General features: G+C 36.2%; 1 protein-coding gene across 3 annotated transcripts in view; it reads right to left on the bottom strand.

The window, feature by feature from the left end:
• The window catches only part of UBXN2B (UBX domain protein 2B), a 35,657-nt gene extending 27,672 nt beyond the window's left edge, over positions 1 to 7,985 (bottom strand). For all 3 annotated transcript variants that reach the window (XM_079117025.1, XM_079117026.1, XM_079117027.1), the window contains exons 1-2: positions 7,847 to 7,985; positions 1,697 to 1,800 (exon numbers count right to left, since the gene is read on the bottom strand). In XM_079117025.1, coding sequence (XP_078973151.1) covers positions 1,697 to 1,800; positions 7,847 to 7,930 — 188 coding nt within the window. In that variant the 5' untranslated portion in view covers positions 7,931 to 7,985. The remainder of the gene's footprint in view (positions 1 to 1,696; positions 1,801 to 7,846) is intronic.
• Between the last annotated feature and the right edge of the window lie 17,513 nt (positions 7,986 to 25,498).

Raw genomic sequence — 25,498 nt, 5'->3', positions numbered from 1 at the left:
TAGGCCCGAATCTCCATCACGGTGGCTTAGGACTAGACTTCCTTAAAAAGACCCCCATGGCATAAGAAATAAAAGCAAGAATCAATAAATGGGATAGATTCAAACTAAGAAGTTTTTTCTCAGCACAGGAAACAATTAAAAATGTGAAAAGAGAGCCTACTGAGTGGGAGAAAATCTTTTCCACACACACTTCAGACAGAGCACTCATCTCCAAAGTTTATAAAGTACTTAAAAAACTTTACACCCAAAATACAAAGAACCCAATCAATAAATGGACTAAGGAATTGGGCAGACACTTCACAGAAGAAGATTACAGGTGATCAACAAATATATGAAAGTGTTCATCATCCCTAGTAATTAGAGAAATGCAAATTAAAACCACCCTAAGATTTCATCTAACTCCAATTAGAATGGCTGTTATCAAGAACACGAGCAATAGTAAGTGTTGGCGTGGATGTGGGGAAAAAGGCACACTCGTATATTGCTGGTGGAGTTGCAAACCGGTGCAGCCTCTCTGGAAAGCAGTATGGAGATTCCTCAGAAAACTTAGAATGGATCCACCATTTGACCCAGCTATCCTACTCCTTGGTTTATACCCAAAGGACTTAAAATCAGCATACTACATTGATGCAGTCACATCAATGTTTATATCAGCTCAGTTCACAATAGCTAGATTGTGGAACCAACCTAGATGCCCTTCAAATGACGAATGGATAAAGGAACTGTGATATATATATACACAATGGAATATTATTCAGCTATAAAGAAGAATAAAATTAAGGCATTTGCTAATAAATGGATGAAATGCTAAGTGAAATAGGCCAAGCCCAAAAAACCAAAGGCTGAATGTTTTCTCTGATAAGTGCATGACAATGTATAAGGCGGAGGGGTGATGGGGAGAAGAGAAGAATGAAGGAACTTTGGATGGTGTAGAGGAAAAAGGGGTGGGAGGAGGTGAGGATGGAAAAACAGTAGACTGAAACAGACAGTATTACCCTATATATTATGTATGATTACATGAATAGTGTGAATCTACATTGTGTACAACCATAGAAATGAAAAGTTGTACCCCATTTGTGTACAATGAATCAAAATGTCTGTAAAAATAAAAAAAATATTTTAATTAAAAGAAAGAAAAAAGAAAATATTCATGGCAATAAAGTATAGCTGGTTGTCATCTCTTAACTCTCCACAGTTAGTTCTCTTTACAGAACAGGGATTTTAGCAACAGAAAATACTATCCAGGAGGTAATTTATTAGATAAAGCATGATACAACAAAAGCAGAAACAGACATCAGAAGTTACAAGGTCTTAAAAGGAGGACAAAAAGCCAGAGAGGCTTCATGGATGGGCTTTAAGAAACAAACGAACCCTTAAAAACTGATGAAATCACACAATAGTTTTTCTTTGGAAGGAAAGGCCCAATGAGTCCTTGACTCAAAAAAAAAGGACCACTGTGCCCAAGAAAAACTGCATTCAAGACATTATTTTATATGATGCCTATTATACTATCAGGTCTTTAAAGTAATTTTCTGGAAGTTTCTTTTAGCATTTTTGACTATAAAAATTTTAGGAATAGTATCCAAATAATACTAATTTTTAGACGTCATAGTTTAAAAAATCCCCAAGACTATTTAAAATAATTTGGGTTTGTGAATTAAAAAGGTTATGGTTTATTTTTTAAAACAAAGCTTACCGTTGAGGTGGTGTTCGTGGGCTCTTAAAGATTGTAGCTTTAGGTCTATCAGACTTGGAAGATTTGCATTTCACTTCATCTTCATATAATTCTGCCAAGGCCAACTACACAATAACAGACTCGTTATAAAGCATAACACTGGAAATAAACTCTCCTATATTAAATACTTACAAATAGAATATTAACTTGAAATTGAGTAGGAAAGACTTCTCATGAAAAAATGAAGGTTGTTGCTTCAAAAGATGAACGTTTCCAAAATAAACTCATTGTATATCTTATTTTATAGAATTATCCAAAATTCCACATCTAGAAATGCAAACTGAAGTTATAATAATTGTTTATTACCAAGTTTCAAAACTCAGATATCATTTTAAAATTCATATCTATATAATTCTCCAATTCTTTTAATTTTTTGTTGTTTTTGAGGCAAATATATTTGAGGCATATATATTCAAGGGAAGAAGTGGGTTATCTGGAGATTGAGAAGTCTTAAGAATTCTTGAAAATGTTTCACATGAATGTCAGCATTTTTCATCAGATCTCCTAAAATAAATTGAGGTATTTTCAAATTTCAAGCACATAAAATTTTTTTCAAAAGTATCATTTAAAAGTCTACCAGATACAAAATGTAGTCTGTAAAAATAAAAATAAAAATTTTTAAAAAGTCTACCAGTCATAAAATTTCATCAAACTTAGCAAAATGAATTTCTGAAAAATATAAGACAATGAATTATATATGTGTGTGTATATATGGTTTATGTACCAGATAGCAATATTACCCATATTATATATTATAGATATATATTTGATATCTTCAAAATGAAATAAACAAAACCAAATTTGTTCCTGAAATGGAATTCAAAAACAGTATTCCAAATATTTCAGGTTTTTTTTTTTTTTTTTTTTTTCACTTTTGACATCTGGACAATAACTCAAATTTTCTGCCCCTGTGGCTAGGCTATTCATTCACAACTAGCATAACCTAGTCCTTAGGATTTTTTGGTCAAAAACAAACAAGACTGATAAAGTGCTCCTTTTGGAAGCACAAGAGGTATGAAAACCATTTCCATGAACTGAATTCCTCAGTAGAAAAAGAAGAGCAGAGGATTAGTGCAAAGTCAACTTGTTGGATATGCTAGTAGTCAACTTATAAAATGTACATAAAAGACGAAAATGAAAGGCTCTAGTTTTTCTAAATTTTTTTATCCCTACCCTACTCCTTCACAGGTCCAACTATTTTCATATTCCTAACATGGAATTTTGCTAGAAATTCAAATTATAAGTTACTTTGTAATCTTAGAAAAACTGAATTCAAATCTTAACTAGGGGCTTACTGTGTAATTGTGGGCAAATTATCTAAGCTCTTTTAGCCTTAGTTCTTACATCTTAAAATGCCTATAAAAAAGTCTCATAATGTATATAAAGCACAAAGCAAGTTGGCTTCATTCCTAAAAGACCACTATTTTAAAAATGTTTCACACTGATTGTATCAGTGATTCATTTTTACCAATATTTCTTCTAGCAGTGTTACCTATATATGTTTATAGTTTATTACCCTAGTCTGAAAAACTAAAGAGGTGAGAAAGGGGAGAAAAACCAACCAATCACTTGGCTCTATAGTTTTCTGAAATTTCAATTCCTTGAAATTCATTCAGAATGATGATCTTCAGTAGATTTCCGTCTTAGCCGATTATATTATTTCAGCTCTAAGAAGTACTTTTATGCTATCCTATTCCCATTGATGCCAAGTGTTATCTGTATTTAAAAGGCCCTTTTCAGATAACTTTTTTCAGATAAGCTTTTCAGATAAGCTTTTCTAACTTTCTTAACTAAATATCTTGCTTTTTAAATCCTCATAGCATATACTATCTCCTTAACAATATTTATATTAAGTATCATGTTGTTATTACATGCTAAGTACCCTTAACTTTTTGGCTTGTGAACAGAATGCTTTAGATTTCAAAGTTCTAGATTTTGAAATACTGTACAGAATTTACTGTTTGAGCATCACTAGTCCAAAATTCTAAAACCTGAAATGCTCCAAAATCCAAACCTCATGTGCTAAAAACATTAAGGATTTTGGAGCATTTTAGATTTTCTGACTAGGAATGCTCAACCTGTAGTTGTATGCTTCTGCTCTTAGATTTTTTAAGTTTTCCAAGTTACTTCTAACATAGTACTTATTTGGCACTTTCCATCCACATTGAGTTGTACAAAGACTAACATATGAATCAGAGATAAAGATTATTATATATATATATTTAAAATTGAGATATTTGCTATATCACTTTCCTTGTTTTCTGCTTTTAAAAAATTTGAATAAATGCTGCCAATCAGATCATATTTTCCTTCTGTAAAACAAATAAAAAATGCCTTTGCCTCCATGGAATATGAAAAACATTAACAAAATAGGAATATTGGGAAAATGATACTATAGTAGGGAGTCTACTTGCTGAAAGATCCAGTTATTTATGACACATCATTAACTTAGAGGTAAACAAATATTTAGAGGGAGTAGATGTCATGTGGTATCCTATGACATAAATTGAATACTAGATATTTTTAAAGTGTTATTTACATATTTGACATAGCAGATAACACTACAAAAACAAAATGCTATTTTCAATTGATCAAAATTAACTGAAGTACTGTCAAAACCAACATACTAACAATAAAATCTCAAAATCCAAGAAGAGGTTTCTATAATACAGAAAGAGTGCATCATGCTGGCACTCCAAAAGTTTTGGACTTTGGACCATTTCAGGGTTTAGTTTTTTGGGTTAGGGATGCTCAACTGGTAAAATATGCAAGAATTTCAAAAATCTGAAAAAATCCCAAATCTGAAACACTTCTGGTCTCAAGACTTTAGGATAAGGGAATACTTAACCTGTACCAATAATCTTTCCTTTAGAATTTGATATGTGAAGAACTTTAAAACAAAACTGAAGCAAAGTAACTAAGAAAATCAAGTACATAGCAAAAGATTGGCAATACTTAAAACTCTCAGCCTTATGGTGACAAGTGCTACAAGATGTAATAAGGGTTTACTAAACATAATAGTTAGATCAACATCACCTGGGAATTTGTGAGAAACATCCTCTACATCTAATGAATTAAAGCTGGGGCAAAGCCCAACAATCTGCTTTAACAAGTCTTCCTTCTGATACACACTAAAGTTGAGAACCAATGTTACAGAACAATGGTATGCAACAAGACTAGGATACTTGTGGCAATTGTAACACAGTATTAAACATTCTTAATCTTTCCTTCTTACAGTATTATCAAGTCCATCCTATTAATTCAAATCCTATTCCTCAATATTAGTTATCCCTAATGCATCCTCTACTCCAAATTTCAACCTCAATATGGAAGCAAAGAATTAAGAACAGAAAATTTTTCCTTTTGACATTATTCTGGAGGAAAACTGAGACAAAAGCAAACAATTAAATATCTTAATGAACTGTTAAGCTAAACCCTGTGTCTGGATGAACTGAAGGTCATCAAAACAGACAAAAAACTTGGAAACATTCAGAAATACTACTAAGCCTAGGGATGTTTTTAGACTTACTATTGTCACTAACACTATTACCCCAAACTTTCCCACTGAACCTAACTGCACAACCGGGGAGATGAAAGGGAACCAAGATAATTCACTCTTGATTTGAAGCTCTAAATGAAGATTCCTACGTCTACAGTTTGTAAGTCAGAGACTCATAGTGCGGGCAAGGCTTTTGGGAGGCAACTATGCAGCCCTCCTTTGGTGGTACCTGAAACAATTCTTCCTAATTTAGGTGCTGCTGACAAATCCTAAACTACATAATAGCTAAGATATACTTACTTAGGAATACCTTGGCTTGCTCCAGTTAGTAATACATCACCCTTTTTGAAACCCTGAAAGACTGAGTGCAAATGGTCAGGGAAGTAAGGAGAATCTACTGAAAACTGCACTTTACTGGGTAGCCTTTAAAATAAACATGCCAAAATTAAACAATAAGATAATCCATAAGTAATCAATATCCATGAAACCAGTTGGGAAGAACATTATCCAACTCTTCTAACCTTTGATAATATACTTTATTTCTTGATATGTCATCATTTTCATTGTTTTTAAATTTTACAAGTCTTTTATATTCTAATTAGATTCTAAGGGAAAGATTATCAAATACTGTATTTGATACATCAAATCACATTCATAAATCAATTACATTCCTATTGACCTACCTACCATAAAGTTGATAGATGAAAAAAGAATCTTCCAGTGTAGGGGAGAAATGAAAGTATTCTCAATATTAACATCTATCAGAACATCTCAAATCATTATTAATAAATTAATCAACTGGATTAAGTCTGTAAACAATTTGCCAAATATCAAGTGCTCACTTTGCACATAAAAAGAAGTGGGTTTAAATCAGAAAAAGGGTATGACGTTATTTTTAACTTTAATGGCACTAAATAGTGACTGAACTGTGAAAGGACTGAGGCAAGGGATAATATAGGGATTTTTTAGAGTCCTTTTATAGGCATTTCTTCATCCCTACACCACCATCATATCACCTTCAGGTTACAAATAAAGATAATGAGGACCAGTGAGGTTAAGAAATTTCTTCTAAATTCACACAACTATGAAGTGGCAGGACCAAAAGGCAAAGAAAGTTGATCTAGCCACTAATCCATTTTCTCAACACCCCATGCTGCCCTTAGTTCTACATTAGAAAACATGAGGTAAATAGAAGCGGGTCTTTTCCTTGATTTTATTTACTACTGAATCAACTACAGGCACTGGAGTTCATCTAACATTAAACTGATCTCTTCGTTCTCCAAATTCTTTACCTTATTAACTACTACTCTTAGCCCTCAATGATACGTCTTAAAAGGTTATCCTAGTTCTCCAAAAAAGCATCTAGGTTTCCGAAAGCAGAAATGCCTTTTACATTTCTGTACTGTTAAAAAAGGATATTGCTCAGACCAATTAAATTAAAAAACCAAGTAAAACAAGGCCAAACAAAACCAAAACCACAGCAGGCTACGAAAACTTCAAGCAACAATGTGATCTGATAACATTTATAGAAAAATGGAAGTGAGTCACAGAAAACTTAATACTGCTTGGTCAATCAACCATTAACAGCTTAACTAGTTACCTAGTTAACTAGGATCACATATAACCAATCAAAGCTGAGTTATGTTTGTTAAGTTCTGTATTGGTTTGTTCTGTTGGGCCCAGTCTAGATGCCCTATTTAAATTGGCGGACTCCTACAAATTTTACTTACTAACTTTCCACAGTATCCAGCACAGACTATGGATTAGATCTGCATTTCCGAAAGCTAAGGAGTAAGTCACATGGCAGGTGGTGAGTATGTTTGTTCTAATAAGTAGAATCAAAATGTGGCTGTAACTACAACAGTTCTGTCAAGATTTGTGGATTCAATCGCATTTATTTTTAATGACAGCTCCTTAGAGAGGTTTACTTGTTGAATTTTAGCAATGATTTTATAAAGGGACAAAAAAAAAAAAAAGCCAAACATTACTCAAGTGGTGTGATAATAAGATTTGGTGTACTGGTATTTAGCCAACCAAGTCAATGTCCTATAACAATATAAAGTTTTATTTCCCCATTTCTAAGTGCACTATTTTACAGACTACCCTTTACAGCCACGTTACACACGTCTGTAGAATGAACTGCTTTAGTCTACCCCTTAAAAAAAGGGTACTTGATGGAAAGGAACCACTTTTATATGTAAGTAATAAAGTCAGAAACAACAACCAAGACAAGAAAAAGCCAGCACACATTATTACTTGTCAAAGTGCGCATTTATCACCGGCCATACTAAAATCTTTCTCCCAAATCTCATGAAGGACGCTCGCCCGACCCCGCAAAATGCCATTCCAAACTAAGAGTTGCTTCTTGCACTGTACATGGGGTAAAAGGGAAACGAAGTGCGCGCGCGAGAGGCTTCGGCACCTGTTTCCACATCCACCACTGTGCAGTGCACTTCCCGGGAGTGACCCCCACCGCTGGAGTCTCAATTCCGTCCCCAAAGAGCGTCAGGGGAAGGCTCAGCTAAGGTCAAAGGCGGCCTTTAACCCGTGCCTGCTCGCGCAATCACCGGCCCCGCCCGCTACAGTGCCCCTTGCCTCAGCAACTCGCGCACCTGTAAGTCCCGCGCGCTCGGGGGCCGTGGCCTAGAAGACCTCCTCTCCTGCTCCTCTGGCTCCGGGACACCTCCCTCCGCCATTTTCCGCCGGCTCGCGGCACTCGCCGCGGACGCGTTTCCTACGACTTCCGGGGTGGTTGCTTAGCAACTGCGAGAAGGGGCGGAGCCATACTGTGAGCTCCCGGGGATAGGGCGGAACTTCACGAAGTGCGCCGGCGACCTCGTTCCCCCGAGCGTGCGCCTGCGTCCAACCCGTGCTTTCTTGCCGGTCCTGTCATCCTATTTTCCTTAAAAATTTATCTGCTTCAGTCGGGAGTTTACTCTGCCGCACGCTTGAAGGCGCTGTAGACTGCCCTAGAGGGCAGCGATGACTTACCAGTTCATTTAATTCAGCAATGAAAACGTCCTCTGGATGTTTTATCAGGTGAACTTTATAACCTCACCTGTCTAGGGATTGTCAAATTCTCTCCTCCTTATCAAAGACTGAACAGCACATCGCCTTCACAGCATGTATTGGTATTGGGAGCAAAGAACACCATAAAAACTTACAATCAAACTGGAGACCTGGGATTTATTTAAACACTTGTCACATCCCAGGTACTTTTATGTCCTTGGGATATGAGCAAAAAGAAATAGGCCTGGTCATTATGAACCTCCCAATCTGGTGGACAAAAGAAAGATGTTAACAGACAATAACATGTAATTGTAATAGAGTTTTATAGGAAGTGTTATGCAAGGAATGTGGGGTGGGTGTGAAGGGGGAATATTCTGTTGGTGTCTGCTGTGTGCATTATGCCAAAGGTTGGGATTCAGAGAATACATCCCCCAAATATGCTGCTTTGACATGTTAATTATTTTCCACCAAAGGCAATTGAAAAACAGCAGTTTCTAGAGGAGCACTCTGACCTTCCTTTCTCTTTCAGAAAGCAAGAAACAATCCTCATGTGAAAATGTCTTCCTTTTCTAGGAGGAAAGAAATCTTATCACCAGAGACAAGGAGTTGAGACTCAGAGAAGTCTGTGCAAACAGACCTTTTAAAACTCATACCTTCCTAGTTACTTTTTCAAAACTTCTGCTCTTTGTTCAGTTTAGTAAAAAAAACAAAAAACAAAAAACAAAACAAAACAAAAAAACCCAGGTATTTATTCAGATCTTCCTCTTCCTTCACTTTCCTTGGTAGACACCCATGTATGTGTAAAATTTTATTTAAAATTTGCACACTTTTCTCCTGTTAATTTGTTTGATCTCAGTTTAATTTTTAGGCCCAGCTAGACACTCAGAGTAAAGAGAAATTTTTCTGACCCAGAGTGTATTGCATGTCTAATCTCATCTATCTCTCTGTAAAGTTAGTAATTACCATGTTATACCTGAAGAAATTATATGATAATGACTAAATTCACCCTCTATAAATGGAATTCCAGATTCTAAAGCTTGTGTTTGTTGTTCTGATACTCTTTTTTTTTTCTGATACTCTTTTAAATGCAAAATTTTGCACCAAAAATTCCTAACTCTTCTTTAACAAGAATTGCCCAATGCTATTTCAGCTGTCTTGAGGGGGAAGTACTTCCAGTAGAACGTGGACCAGAAAGGACCACAGGTAAAGGCAAGCTTAAGTACCAAGACATAGATCCTTAAACTATCATATTTATGTCAGCAGGGTAATTCATGGTTGAAGTTTGGGAGAAATTATAAAAGATGTTTATGGGGTAGTAGGGTAGAAACAGATCTAGATTAGCAATCTACATAGGCTTGAGGCAGATTCTGAAGGAACATGTACTTTCATTAAGTGTTGAATGAGTGCATAAATAGGTAGATTAAAGCAATAAGGATCCATAACCCAAACTCAGATTTGACTGTCTTCAAAGTTCATTTTCATAGAAGGTCAAGATAAGTCAACAGAGATTTTTATCAAATAGGAACAGGAGAGACAGAATGAAATACAGGCCTAGATAAACTATTTCAAATTCCAATTTAAATGGGACTCATATTTGTATAATTTTACTTATGCTAGATACCACCGAGGCCAAGATCAGAGGTCATGATAATACACAATGGCTTTGTTCTATCTTTTAAGAGATTTTTACCTTGTTTTTTAAATATTTATATTTAATACTTATAGGAAATGGTATACATATTGGTATTTTTCATGGATTGTATGTCATTTTGTATAATCTACAGTAGCTTTCTGGGGTAGGTGTTTTCTTTGTTTTATAGAAGAAATAATTGAGGGCCACAGAAATAGGATGAGTTTGTTCATGTCACTCAGCTATTAGGTGGCTAATAAATTTCAAATTCAGGTCCATTGCATTCAAAAGTGCATACTTTTCTTTTTATACCATCTCTCTCTGCCTCTAGGAGCAGCTCCTGACACTGATTGGACTATCCCTTTCATGAAATTTCCTCACATACTTCTGAACACCCTTTTCTTACCTACGTGACCATTCCTTTTGAACTCTCTCTGAATTTTTATCTTCTGTCTACCCTCTAAATAATGTTCCCAGGGTTCTCCCTTCGGCCCTCATTTTCATGCTGTATATGCTTTTACTATGTAATGTCATCCTCTCTCATACCTACTATTTACACACAGTAAATAGTATGTAGTAAATTTACACTGTGTGTTTAGTAGGTATAATAATAACATTTTCATTATTCACAGTACTTTTGTGCTACAGAGTCACAGGCAACACTAACTACCGAGTACAGGATCATTGTTGTTATGGGAAATACATAGTTAGGGTTCCTGTGAACTTCTGGTTACATTTTCAACCAATCAATACACAACCACATTTTATGTCTGTTTCTGCATAAGGAAACCTTATTTAATATATACTGTTGATTCATTAACATTGAATGCACAGCCAACAGCACTACAACTCCTTCCAGAAAGAAGATAATCTAACACATATTTCTCATTAAAGCATATCCACATAGGAACACTAGACGGCACTTCAGCATCACACTTATGGGCCATTTTTAATAGTAAAATCACCAAAGGAAAGCACAAATAGGTTACAAAAAAAAAAAAAAAAAAGACTTTGTTTACAGTATTAAGAGCTGAAGCAAAAAGGCAGAGCATCACCTTTGACCTCAGCTGGGAACATGTTTATTGGGTGACTCAGGGATTTTGCTTCTCTGTGCATGTCTGTGAATGACCATAAAAGCACACAAATATTGATTTGTGAGTGACAAATAAAAAAAGTTAACAAGTAGGCAAATATGCAAATATTAAAACTGCGAATAATGTGGATTGACTGCATTTAGGATTCCCACATCTATTTTTTCAGTACCCAGTTGTATTATTCCAGATATATGTTTCTAATTCTTTCCAACTGATATTTTCAGTTTGATGTCTCAGAAACATTTCATTTAAAACTCAAACCTCTCTTTTTCTTCTATAAAACTGTTGTTTTTTCATTCTATTATTTCTTGTATCATCATCTAACTTCAGCTAGAGATCAGAGCTGTTTTCAAGTCCTTTTTTCCTTTAACCTCATAGTTAAACAATAAATTTTTGGATTTCTCTTCCAAAATATCTCTTGACTGTGTCTTCTGCCTTTCACCCTTGCCTCCATGCTCATAGTTCAGATTCTTACAGTTTCTCACCTGGGCTGTCACACTTGCTTCCCAACATGCCTCTGCTTTCACTCTACCTTCCACATTGATTACAGCATTATTTCTCAAAAGCACAAGGATGACCATGTTGTTCCTCTAACTAAACCCCCACCACCTAGATGAAACAAAAGCTAACTCCTTCTTATGGAATATAGAGCTCTTCCTAACTGTAGACTTTTTATTTTTCCAGTGTCACTTCATTCTCTCTGTGTGTGCTTTAAGCTATCTCCGGTCACTCATCACTTTGCATATATGTCATGTCATTTTGCACTTCAGTACTATTCCCTTGGCATGGAATTTTCTTGCCCTCCTTATATCCAGTAAACAGATAATTCATCTTGCAGGATAATTTATTTGATTGTGACTTTCCTATATAACTACAGAACTTTGCATGTAGTATTTTCATGAAGGATTATTTATTGTATTATTTTCTGGTGTCTCTAGACTGTGATATCCTCACAAAAGCAAAGTTTATATTCTGTTTTCTATCTCCAGTGCTTGTCCTGTAATAGAAACTTCATAATATGCCATGACTCTTACACACACACACACACACACACACACACACACTCACACTCACAAATGTGCTTATTTTCAATGTTTAATATATTTCAGTTTAAAATTCATAGTTCATATGTAAATGGATTTTCTTGAATCTGTTTGGTTATCTGTTTCCAACTTTAAAATTCACAGGATATAGGATGTAACTGATACACCTGAATTGCAGTGTGTTCACTGATTTTGGTGCCTAAGTGGGAATGAACTTCTTTTAGTTGGGTGAAATTACTCCTCTCCAAGCCTTCTAACCAGAAAGAGCCCATAGGGGACTTATACTTGAATCAGAATGACTTGTTTTATTATTTTATTAAACATTTACTATGTGAAATTTCAGTAAGTAATGAAAACTTAAATTTTAGTTGTAATAACTTTTATCACTAACCTACCCATTTTTACCAATGCTATATGGAATGAAAAATGAACAACCTTTTTTTCTCATCCTTTGAATCTAATTGCATGCAAATGATACTCATACAATCTAAAGTTAAATTTGTTACCATAGAAAAGGACTATGGGAACAAAGAAGGTGAAATGAATTCCAGTTGAGGGGATTTGAGGTACCAGAAAGGGTGGCATCTGAACTAGCCATTAAAGGATTGGGAGATTTTCAGCAGATGAAGATGATTCAAGGGCCTTCCAGACAGAGGGGACAAGGGCACAAATTCAAAAAGGAGAATGTAGAGGGCATGTTTGGCGAGTGGTGAGAAGATCTGGCTTTAATGGAGGTTCTGAGTGGTGAACTAAGGGGCCAGAAATGATCAAGAAAGATCATAAATGGAATGCTAAGGAGTTTGGCCCTTATTTCCTAGAAATAGTTTCTAGGAACTATTGTGAAGAATCAAAGATTTTTGGTGAGTAGCTGATAATATCTGACCATATGTTAATAATAGTACTTGAGATATTAGATTAATTGAGAAAGTGTGAATGGAAGTCAGAGGGATACATCAAAATATTCTGAGGTATCTTCTAGGTGGAGGGTGTGAGATTATGAGAAATATCAGTGATGGTGTTATAATTTGGATATGAGGTGAACTTCAAAAGTGTGTGTGTTATTGCAGGAATGTTTGAAAGTTAAATGATTGAATTGTGAGAGCTATAACCTAACCAATCCATCCTAGGTGGTAACTATAGGCAGGAGGGGCATGACTGGGGGAGCAGGTCATTGGGGTAGTGCCCTGGTAGGCTTATCTTTCCTGAGGCCCCTTCCTCTCTTTAGTTCTGTCTGACTTTTGGCCACGTGAAGTAAACTATTTTCTCTACCATGCCTTTGCACCATGATGTTCTGCCTCATCTCAGACCTAGAGAAATAGGGCTGGTTGACCATTGACTAAATCTCTGAAATCGTGAGCCAAAATAAACTTTTTCTCTTTCATGTTGTTCTTATCAGGTATTTTGGTCACAGTGATGAAAAGCTGCCTAACACAATGGCAATGAAGGAGAGATGTGGATTCAGGGCTGCAGCTCAATTGGACCAGGTTTACTCCCAAATTATTGTATGTGAAGATATTTTTATCTTTGACTCTGTGAATGTTCTCTTTGAATCTTGAGTTTTGATTATCTTGTTTTTATGACAATTAAGGCTGTCTATGTTATTATCTACCCCAATTTATAAATCTTTGGTTGATTAATAATGAAGCCTACACATTCCTGCATAATTTATTCCTTTATACTACTTTACTTAATCCATTAATATCCTTTTATCCTCATAAATTGCCTAGAGGTCTATTAATTTCTTCTATTTGCAGTTTAAACTTAATATTAAGACTTTTTTTTCTATTTTGAGAGTGGAGATATTTAAGATATCACTCCATCTGGACAGTTTCCTTCACATAGGGAGACATCAGAGAAATTGAGATGGTTTTCATTATTTATGAATGAATAATTTTTGTAAGTATATCCTTAATCAATGCTTCCCAATTTTGTTTATTATTGTTGCTTCTATTTAAACAAACAAAAGTAGTACCTTATAGTAGACCTTATAGTAGGTGCATTTGAGTCAATCTGAATTTATTTTTTAATTTTCTTATAAGGTTTATTCTTTTGTTGTTGCTAAGAATTATAAATAATACAGAGAAAATCTTAAAACTACTGTAGTAGAGAGAGGTTACCACTCTGTTTAGTAATGTGGGAAATACCAGAAAGTAACATGCTAACTCTACTTTGCTAGGTTTTCACTTGATGCAAATGACAGGCTCTAAAGACTCTTTACATTCCCAATGATGGCTATCAAGTTATCTGAGAAAAATCTGGGTCTATAGATGTTGCATTATTGTTAACATTACTGACTATAATTGTGATATATTATTATTCTATACTTACTATAATTGTGATATGTATTATTCTACATTTGAGAAATGTAAAATAATAGTAATTTGTACTTGAGCTACATATAGTTATTAAATGACACACTCCTCTCTCTCTCCTTCCCTCCTCCTCTCTCTCTGTGCAAATTGTGTGAAAATAAAGTGCTTACCTTTCAATCTCAGAAACCATTTATTTTGGGTTCCCAGTTCTTCACAACTGCCTTCTCTAATCCCATTGTCATAAGGCTTAGTTCTGCTCTAGCTCCTTTGCAAATATTCAATCTGGCAGGTAGACTTTATACCAGTCTCAGGCCTTATCTTTTAGTGAGGCTTGGAATGAAGATATCTCCCTGAAAGTAGATTTCATTGTAGAACCAGAGCCTCCTCCACTTCTTCAAGATATCAACCCCAGGCACCAGTGTGTGTCCCTGGTGCTGTATGCCATACTGACTCTGTTCAAATGACTGGAAATTGTCCTTTCCGTTTATTCTGCTTCATAATTCTGTGTCTGTCTTAAATGGAGATTCCCCTTCAAACATTTTGTCTTCTTGTTACCAGCCTTATACTTGTGCTCTTTAAAAGGGGCTGGACTCTGACCTCTGAATTCCCAACTCAATGAGACTGCTGTTGTCTATTTGAGTTCTGTTTCTTCTGGGTAACACTGAGTTAGGGGAGTCATTAGGTGAGTAGTCACTAAATGTAGATTGGCACACCCAGTATGTTCACTTCTTCTAAGGCATATATGTCCCTTGTGATGTCCATCTGTGTTTGACCAGACTTTTGTTCTATTATTAGATTAGTATTTATGTTAGTCAGCATTGAGTTGCTGTGACCAAAACACTTGATAAGATCAATTTAAAGGAGGAAAAATTTATTTGGAGCTTGTGGTTTCAAAGTTCTCAGTCCATAGATGACTGACTTCATTGCTCTGGACCCAAAGTGAAGTGGCACATCATGGAGGAGGGGAGTGGCTGAGGAAAGCAGCTTACCTCATGATAGCCAGGGAGCCAGGGGCCACAGGGAAGACAAACCCTTACATGGCATTCCCCCCACTGGGAATACCCACCTGCCCCAGTCATGCTCTACCTGCCTACAGTTACTACCCAGCTACTCCATTCAAACGAGGATGGACTATTAGGTTACAACTCTCATAATCTAATATTTCACCTTTTAATATTTCCCATTAACACAAGAGTTTTGGGGGACACCTCATAGTCAACCATAACAGAATTATACAACCTATTCTGACAACACTGGAAGTAATATCTCTAATTTACTAATGTCTTTTGGGAATTTTGCATTAATGTTCACAAATAAATAACCTATAATTTTCCTTTCTTGTAAATTCCTGGTTAAGTTTCAGGATCAATTTTATTATGGCCTCATCAAATGGATGGGGAGGTATTTCTTCTTTTTCAGTCTCTGAATGAGTTTGGATTATGGTGTCATTATTTCTTTAAATGTTAGGTAGAATTTACTGGTAAAGGCATATGGGTCTAGATGTTCCCTGGGAAAAATTATCAAATTATAGATCAGTTTATTTAATTGTTTGTTCCTTAAATTTTCTATCCTGAAGACAGTTTTATACTTTTTCAATTTTCAGTTTCAATTTCAAATATACTTACGAAGATGATGTGTTAGTCAGCTTTCCATTACTACACCAAGTCCTCAAGGTACCAACTTATAAACAGAAAAGGTTTACTTTGGCTCCTAGTTTTGGAGATTCCAGTCTATGATCATTTGGTACTATTGCTTCAGGCCTGTGACAGCATATGAAGGTGGAAGAGTGTGGCCAAGCAGAGCCATCCACTTCATGGCCATGAAGCAAAAATAAAAAGGAGGAAGAGACAAGGTCTCATAATAGCCTTCAAAGTCATACCTTTATGACCTGAAGTCCTCCCCATAGACCCTACCTATTAAAGTTTCCACTGCCTACCAGTAGTGCTGAACTGAGGACCAAGCCTTTTAACATATTGGTCTTAGGGCGACAGTCCAGATTCAAACTATAGTAGATGGGCATAATGTCCTCTTATGACTTTATATTATACATAAGAACTGTAACAATACCCTTTTTTTATTCTTGACTTTGGTTAATACTATTTCTTTTTTTATTTCTTTTTTAATTAATTTCCTTAATTAGTTTTGTCAGGGCTTTATAAATCTTTTTTTCTTTTTGAAGAACCAACTTCTGGTTTTGCTAATTCTCCCTTTAGTGTGTTTGCTTTCTGTTTTGTAGATTTCTGTATTTTTCCCACCTTCTTTGAGTTAAATTTCCTATTTTCTTAACTTCTTTTGGTAGTGGTTTTAATTATTGAATTTTCAGCCATTCTTCTTTTCTCTTATATGCATTTCCCTTTAAGAATGGACCAGCCTCAAATCCATAGAAAGATAAATAAAATTGATTTTTGTTTTAAGCCATCAGATTTGTTTTTCTCTATTAACTATGACAATCTTTAAAGAAATTGGAAGGACTAAGTCTCACATAAGAGTGGAGACAAAGCAACATCTATACTATATAGATTAGAAAATACAAATTCCATAGAGATTGAAACTTACTACCAAATGGAAGAATGAGAACATGACCCACTTTTCTTCCCCACTCAGTGTGTTCACAAAATCTAGAAAAGTACATTTAACTCTGCAAAAAAGCTTATGGAGTTTAGAACAACTCATATCAACCCCTTTGGAGGACAAGAGACCCTGAACGGCATTTAGGTCCATTTTGCTTAGTTTTGCTAAATGTGGTATTTTCAATATCTACTTTCATGAACTTATCCCTGAATTGACACATGGATTCAGAAGCAGAATAGTTTTTATTATTTATAACCCAATAACTGTGCCTGACCCTTTACCCCTGTGCTTCCCCTAGGATGACCAAGGACTGGAGATACTCCACAGGTGAAGGAAAGAGAAAAGGAGATGAACTTAGTTCCCCGGAAATGGAATGGAAAGATCCCATGTTCTTACTCTAACCTTTTGAAATGGAAATATATTCTCCAAGAGCCATGTGAATTCTGGTTTCTCTTTTATAATATAGAAATATCTCCAGGGTCCTGGGCTCATTTTCCCTTGAAATGTACACATATCCCATGAGACTCTCTAGAGTCCTGTCACCAAGAAGAGGGTTGTAAATGAACTTCTCAGGACTTGTTCTTAGTCCAGGATACACAGTTTTCATCAAAATTTATTCCAAAAGCCTCAACTCTATAGAAACACAAACATTTTCTCTAAACTCCATAATAACTTTATTCTGAGACAGATACTATCATCCTCTTTTGCTTACACGTCACCCTCCTAATCCCTTAAAAATATCAGGAGTGCCCATGTAGGCTTTAGGTTTGTGTCTGTTACCTTTCCTTAGGTTAACTGCAAAGACATCCATTTTTCTGTCTTTTAAATCATTTCCTCTTGCTATTCCCAATGTTTCATAATATCTTCTTCTTAGAAGGTAAAAGCGTGACTAGACATTTTTATATTCTGGATCTAAATTTTTATGGTTGACATAAAAGAAGTATAGAAATAAAATCAGCTGTACAAGAATTTTGACTATGGGAAATTTGGGAGTTTGTTGGTTCAGGACTTCAAGATTCACTCCATGACCCCCAGTGGATGCTTGAAACCACAAATAAGACATAACCCTATATATAAAGTTTGTTCGAAAGTTAAGCATAATATGAGGTTAAAAATAATAATGAAATAATTATAACAATATACTGATTTAAAATTTATGTGTGTATGGTTTCTCTCAAAATAATCTTGTGCTTTCATCTTTTCACTTAAAGGAAGCACTTTATGGCTTCTCTTTGGCATATCCAAATTACTATCATATCATCACTATTCCCGTACTTTGAAACCACCGTTAAGGAAACTAAAGGTTAATTGAACACAAACAGGTAATACCACAGACAGTCTAAATGGCTACTAAGCAACTAATGGACTGGTAGCATATACACTGTGGATACAATGGACAAAAGAATGACTCATATTCCAGACTGGACAAAGCAGAATGGTGTGAGATTTTATCATGCTACTCAAGAGTGTGTGCAATTTAAAACTTATGAATTGTTTTTTTCTGAAAATTTCCACTTAAGGTTTTCCCACATCAATTGACTACAAGTAACTAAAACTGCAGAAAGCAAAACCACTGATGGCAAGGGGGTGGGCTATTATAACTCCAGATGGATATAATCAATTCCCTTTCTGCTTATTGCAATTTTCCTTTTGACTACCAGCTATTCCTTTTACAAGCAATTAATTAGTAGATATGTATGTGTGGAAGTAACCGTCTTTAATTTGCTAACGTATTGAGAATTACATAATATAGTTCATTCTCAGCATATGTAAGAAAAGACACCATTGAGAAATGATCTGGGAGTTCTTCTACATTTATAATTAAGGTGTATTGTATATATCAGTAAGAAAAGGCCATGCTAGGTTGACAAATCATTCATAGACCTCAGTGGCTTATGAACAACAGAGATGGTAATGACTTGATGGAGGCTCTGTCCTTGTTATCCTCACTTAGTGATCAGAACTGTGTCACTTTTATTCTTAGAAACAATAGGGTCGGGGCAGCAGAATTTGTCCAATCATGCTTAGGTCTTAAGGCTTTTTTTTTTTTTTTTTTTTTTTTTTGGTTCTGGGGTACTCAACCACTGAGCCACATCCCCCGTCCTATTTTGTATTTTAGAGGCAGGGTTTCACTGAGTTGCTTAGCGCCTTGCCATTGCTGAGGCTGACTCTGAACTCCCAGTCCTCCTGTCAGTCTCCTAAGCCACTGGGATTACATACATGTGCCACTGCACCCAGAAGATCTTAAGGCTTTTGAGTAGAATTAAGGCTTGTTACTTCTATTCACATTTCCTTTGTTACGGGGAACCATATAACCACATCTAACAATTAAGAAATTAATGAAGTACATTTCTACCATGTGCCTGCAGGAGTATGGGAAGTCTTAGTGAGTGGCACTAATAACTATTTCAATATAATTTACAAATAAATTCAAAACGGAGTATTAAGTGTTTTTTCAGCAGTGGTCTTAGGAGTAAACAGCCCATTTCATGTTACTCTAAAGTTGTGACAAAGACACTATGCAGTGGACTCAGAAATGCAACTAAGAAATAGGTACTTGGGAAATGGGAGTAATATTCACTAAAATCATTGTTGTCTTTCTTCTCTCATAGCAGTAAAAGAAGTAGAATTGTTCTCAGTTAGCAGTTTCAAAATCATGCAAGCATCATATCCGTCTTACACATGAACTTTGCATTAACTGTTTTGACTGATCAGGGTATTTTTTTCTCTTCTCTTTTTTTCTTTTGCTTACTTCCAGTTCTCAGTTATGCAATGTGTTATCATCTTTGTCTTTTTTTTTTTTTTTTTGCTGGAGATTGAACCCAGGGCCTCGTGCCTGCGAGGTAAGTACTCTACCAACTGAGCTATATCCCCAGCCCTCATCTTTGTCTTTGTTAATTAAATGTTTAAACAGAGAAAAATGAGCAGTTAGAACTAAAAAAAAAAAAAAAGAGTAATAGCCACCCAAATTGTAGCAGTGCATTTCTGTTCACCTATATCTAAGTATAAAGCTGTGGAGTCATGTGCAGGGAATTAAAACAAAAAACAAACAAAAAAACAAACAAACAAACAAAAAAAAAAACTCCACTAATGCTAGCCAGGCATAGGGCAAGAAGGGACTGGATTTCCAATTTCCCAGGTACAAGCCTGAGACCAGGTCCCTGTCTAGAGAATTCTTGCTGCTTCTTTTGACCAATCCCTGCCATCTTATCCACACTCACACAGTTCTTATACTGCAAAATCTCCCACTGGTGTGCCCAGATACCATGGATTAGATGTAGAATGTTCCCTCAAAGCTCATGTCAAAAGCTTGGTCTCCTGTGTAGCAAGGTTCAGAGGTGGGATTTTTGGGATCATGAGTGCTCTGATCTCCTCAGTGAATTAATTCATTCAATTAATCTATTTAATTTTCAAATGGATTAATCTATTGATAGCTGAGTAGACTACTGGGAGGTGGGATCTAGTTTGGAGGAAGTGGATTACTGGGGGCATGCCCTGGAATGATTTATCTTCTCCAGGCTCCTTTCTCTCTTTGTCTCTCTGCTTCCCAGCTGCCATGGATTGTGCAGCTTTCTTCCAGCACACCCTTCTGCCATAATATTCAGCCTCACCTCAGACCCAGAGTAATGGAACCCAATGACCATAGACGGAAACCTCTGAATCGGCAAGCCAAAATAAATCTTTCCTCCTTTAAGTTGTTCATTTAAAGTGTTTTGGTCCCACTGATCAAAAGTTGACTAATGCACTGGGATAGACTATGGTTGTACTGAGTTACTGTCACTCTCAACTTTTGGCAAGCAGTGCAAGGACTGGGGAGGCCAGAAACCTTAAAAATCTATTGGTGAACTCTGTGCTTGCTGTTGTTTCCTATATTGACCTTGTTTGTTGTAAAGAACATTGGGAAGCATTGACCTATAGTGTTGCTTTTATTTCTTCTCAACCACTTCCAGTAGTGATGACCCATAGATATTTGAGCTTTATGGATTATAAGTCCCTTAAGTGGAGGACCATTGTATTTTGCATGGTGACATTTGGTTCCTACATTCAGCTGTCCCTTCAGACTCTGAATCTATATTTCAGCAATATCCTTTCAGCCCTTTTATTAGTTGTACATAGTACTTAGCATTTATTGTGTTTTGGAGGTTCAATGTCCAACATTAGGGTGCCAGCATGGTTGGGTTCTGATGAGGGTCCTCTTACTGGCTTAGATGATGACTGCCTTCATGTGATGTCCTCACATGGTGAAGAAAGAGAAAGGGGAATAGAGAAAGAGAAATAAAGACGTAATTCTCTAGTTCCTCTTCTAACAAGGACAATAATCTCATGATTTAATTACCTCCCAAAAGCTACACTTCCTAATATTGTTATATTGGAAACTGAAGCTTCATTTTTGAACTTAGAAATTTGGGTGGAAATGCAGTTCAGTCCATAGTAGCCCCCAATTATGCCGCATATGTAATTTAACCTCTTCACTAGTTTCTATGAGAGTGAGGCAGGAAAGTAGATCACTGTAGGCAGATAGGATAAAGAATTTGGAGAAGGGGAAAGAAGGAAGAAGACAATTCCATTGTGGAAGGAGGCATCAGGCTATGAGAATATCCTGTTGTTGCCCTTGACGGCTGTAACCACATGGTTCTTCCTTAATTCCACCCCACCCCCGGGTCACCAGCAATGGCCAACAACACAATCTATCTTTACCCAAAGCATTCTCACCAACAGATATGCCAAACCACAAGGTTGGGTTCGTTCTCTTAATTATGTAAGTAAGTGATTAAATTTGTACTCTCTGATTGGCTTATTAAACCATAACTCAACGAGCTTGATTGGTCTTTTCTAGCATCTCTCATTTACATAGGTTTTACAATCACCTGCACTAGGCCATTAGATGGACCTTTAACAACCCCTAGACAATAGATTCCACTGTCAACCCCCTCTTGGAACACCTCCCCTTCAGGAGCTCTGCTTTCTTTCTTTTACTCTAATAAATTTGATTACTTTGCTATTTCCCTTGTGTCCATGGATTCCATTCTTTGAATTCATGAGACAAAGAACCCATCCATCCATCCTCCATGCTACAGTAGGACCCACAAATTCCTGCTAAATATTTTAAGGGTCCTGGAAAGGGATCAGTATCTCAGAATGCACTCTGTTTCACTGGAATACCTGCTATTCAGCACATATTTTCTCCATAGTCCCTACTCTACCACGCTAGGCTACCCCAGTGTGAGGGGGGAATTTCTTTCTCCCTAACTCCCAAATTCAAATTCCCCATTCATTCCAGTCAGAATAAATATTAAAAAAATTTTTTACAATAACTTTTTATTGGTGCATTGCAATCATACAAAAGAGTGAGATTCACTGTGATATCATTTGTATAGGCACATAACATAATTTGGTCATTTTCATCCCTAGTACCTCCCTTTTCAATCTCTTTTTCCACCCCCCTGTTCTCTTTCCTCCTGTCTGTTGATTTTATATATGTGTGAGTATATGTGTGTGTGTGTGTGTGTGTGTGTGTGTGTGTAATTAATAAACCATTCATTGATTCAAGATTTATCCTCCACTGTAGGATGCTATCAAGTCATTTTTTAATTTTTAGAGATATTATCTCACTGTTTTGCTCAGGGGCGCCTTGAACTCCTTGTCTTAAGTGATCCTCCTGCCTCAGTCCCTCCAGAAGCTAGAACTACAGGTGCACACCACTACAATCAACTTGGACATTTCTTTTTAACAAATTCTCTGAGAATTCTGATGAATACAAATACATTAGGCTCTATCTAATTGGATACATGCATTTTTTATCATGTTAAGATATTTTATGATTAGTTCCTAGTTGTTCTTAGATTTTTGAGGTGTTTCTTGGCCCCTTGAGTGAAGTACACCTAAAAAAATAAACAAACAAACAAACAAAAAAAACCCACGCTAAAGCATGTGCAATGCAGCAAGTGTCCACTAGAAGGAGCACTAGCTAGCACACAGCCTTCAACCTCAACTGGAGCCCCTGCCCAGGTCCAAATTCCTCCTAATCTTTCATTGGACATGAAATCTTCAGAAATACAGTATTATGTAAAATATACATTAAGAGAGGATTAAATATCTTACTGTGACTGTTAAACTGTTATGATGTAGAAATGTAAAGTTGAGTTTGGTTAAAAAAAGGTGAAATACTGTTGTGAAAATTGAAACCCTTGTTTTCATTCATTTCATAGCAAGTGTTAATTGATTTGGCAGAAAAATTTAAACAGGATATTCCTCAAATTGTCTCCTTTTTGTGGAAGAGCTGGATATTTAAGGGACTTGTGACTTTTCCTTCTGTTTCCCTGGGCTCTGCAAATGCCACCCTGCACTTTCTTCCTGAGCCTAGAAGAGCATGCTCACAGTGATAAGGACAGAACATATTTAGGGCAGTGTATGAACAAGAATGCAACGAATAGATCTTCTCCCCAGATCCCTACTATTACACCAGGGATCCTCCCTGTGAGCTTTACAGTGGAATGTATATTCCATAGAGACATTACTCTTCACAGTCAACATGAAGCATAATCTGGAAAAAATGAGGACATCTTTTAGTTATAAGATAGTTGTTTCAATTTTATTCTCAACTATAATGAGATATGCGATCATTGCATGAGATTGGTTTGACCTATTGGTATTTGACTTGACTTTATACAGGAAAGAATAGGTCGAAGGTTAAACTGCATCAATATCATTGCTGTCTATGTATTTTTGCTCTTTATACTGAAGAAAAACAGGGAGAAGCTTTTACTAATTCTTTCTATAAAGCTTTTGTCTTCTGCTTTTTTCATTCAGTGAATTAATTAGATCTAAAGCTTTGGTTTCAGGCTCCTATTGTTTTTCTCTGGACATCAAACGAAAACATCAGTGAGTGCTTTCATAGAAGAATTATATAAATGTGGTGTCTACCTAAGGAGTAACAGCCTTAGGCAGGGAAGGTAAGGGAATGCATCTTTTAACTGGGTGTGTATGGCCTAATGTAAGTGGGTGCATTAAGAAGTGGCAGTCATGGGTGTTTACCATTGTTGGCCCAATCACAAGTCAGAGGTTTTCAAAGGAGACTGGATCCTATGAGACATTCCCTAGGGAGAGCCTGGAGTAATAAGTAATTCACACCTAAAACAAACTTTAAGGGTTCTTCACTTTAAAGTTATTTATATATCAAAAGTCATACAAACAACATAGATGAATAATAAAAGTAATAAAATTATATTCCTTTTGAAAAAGTATTTTGGGGTATTGGGGATTAACCCCAGGGCCTTGCACATGCTAAATACATACTCTGCATTTGAGTTACAACCCCTACCTCCCTATATACCTACTGAATCACTACTTTCTAGTGCTTTTAAGCTTGCATAAATACACATTGTAGATATTCAGTTGATTCTTATCAAGGCCCAGCTATAAAAGTGCTGATGACCTTAAAGATGTGTATCTACCTATGTCCTAAAACTATTTGGAGCTATACACAAACATACTCTGGTTTGTTTTTCTTAGAGACTGATTTTATGTACAGATAGATTAGGGTAGTCAGTGTGTCATGCAAAGAATGCTGGGCTAAATTTACCATCTCTATTCTCCTAAACTTCAACTTCCACTGATCAGTTGTAATTCCCAGTATTGTTCAGTTTGAATCATCAAAACATAGAACTTCAGAATTGAGAGAAACTTTAACAATCATAATATAATTCTTTAACAGATGAAAAAAAAAAGAGAGATCATGACAAGTCCCAGAGAGCACAGATGTAAGTGACTCCGCAATATTTCAATTTTGGGGTGTCTCTTAGTTCATAAGCAGCCTTCCTTGTTGTACACCATTCACAGAGATTGCTCCTTGAACACAGAACAGTGAACTGGCAGTTGGCCAGTCTGGTTCTCTCACATAAGGTGAAGTTATAATTCAGATGCATCATGTAGGTCAAGTGTAGGAGGCTGGAACTCAAACGCTCAAGCCATGGGGTTGCTACCATTTGTCATGGGGACAAGGAGTCTCAAAGAAATGCTGGGTGGAGAGAAATCAAAGGAAGCAGACCTCCAGAGAGAATCAGAGGTGAGGCATGAGAACCTTCAGTTTTCCCCATAAGTATATGATAACATCCTTCCTTAGTGTCAGGCAAGTCTGCATTCATTGTGCCATTGATTCCTCAGGTCAGTTTTGTATGGTGTTATTGTCCCCACGTACAAATGTCCATGCTAGGAAATGTGCCCAGAGCAGGTGAAATACTTGGCTCATGTTGCCTGGCTTATTCTGTGGAAGAGACAGGCTGGCCACAATCCCATTGTCAGTTTCTCTACATTATAGGTCACTTTGTTCCTATAGCACTTCCTCTGTCTGAGCAGCTCTGCACCAGCAGGATCAGAGAACAGATGAGAGCAGGGAGTGGTGAGGACACAGAGGAGAGTCTTGGAAAATTCAGGGAGTCCAGGATTGGAAACATGAGGATAGGGAAAAAAATGATTTTTTTTTTCAGTAAAAATGTTCTCCTATTTGATGTATCTTAAAAAAAAAAACATTATATATAAGCTAGTTTAAAAAATGTATGAAATGCATAGTGAAGTTTAAAATTATTCAATTAATATAGGACTGAAT

Source organism: Sciurus vulgaris (genome assembly GCF_902686455.1).
Source record: "Sciurus vulgaris genome assembly, chromosome: 1".
Classification (NCBI taxonomy): Eukaryota; Metazoa; Chordata; class Mammalia; order Rodentia; family Sciuridae; genus Sciurus; species Sciurus vulgaris.
This window is presented reverse-complemented; position numbering and strand designations above follow the sequence as displayed.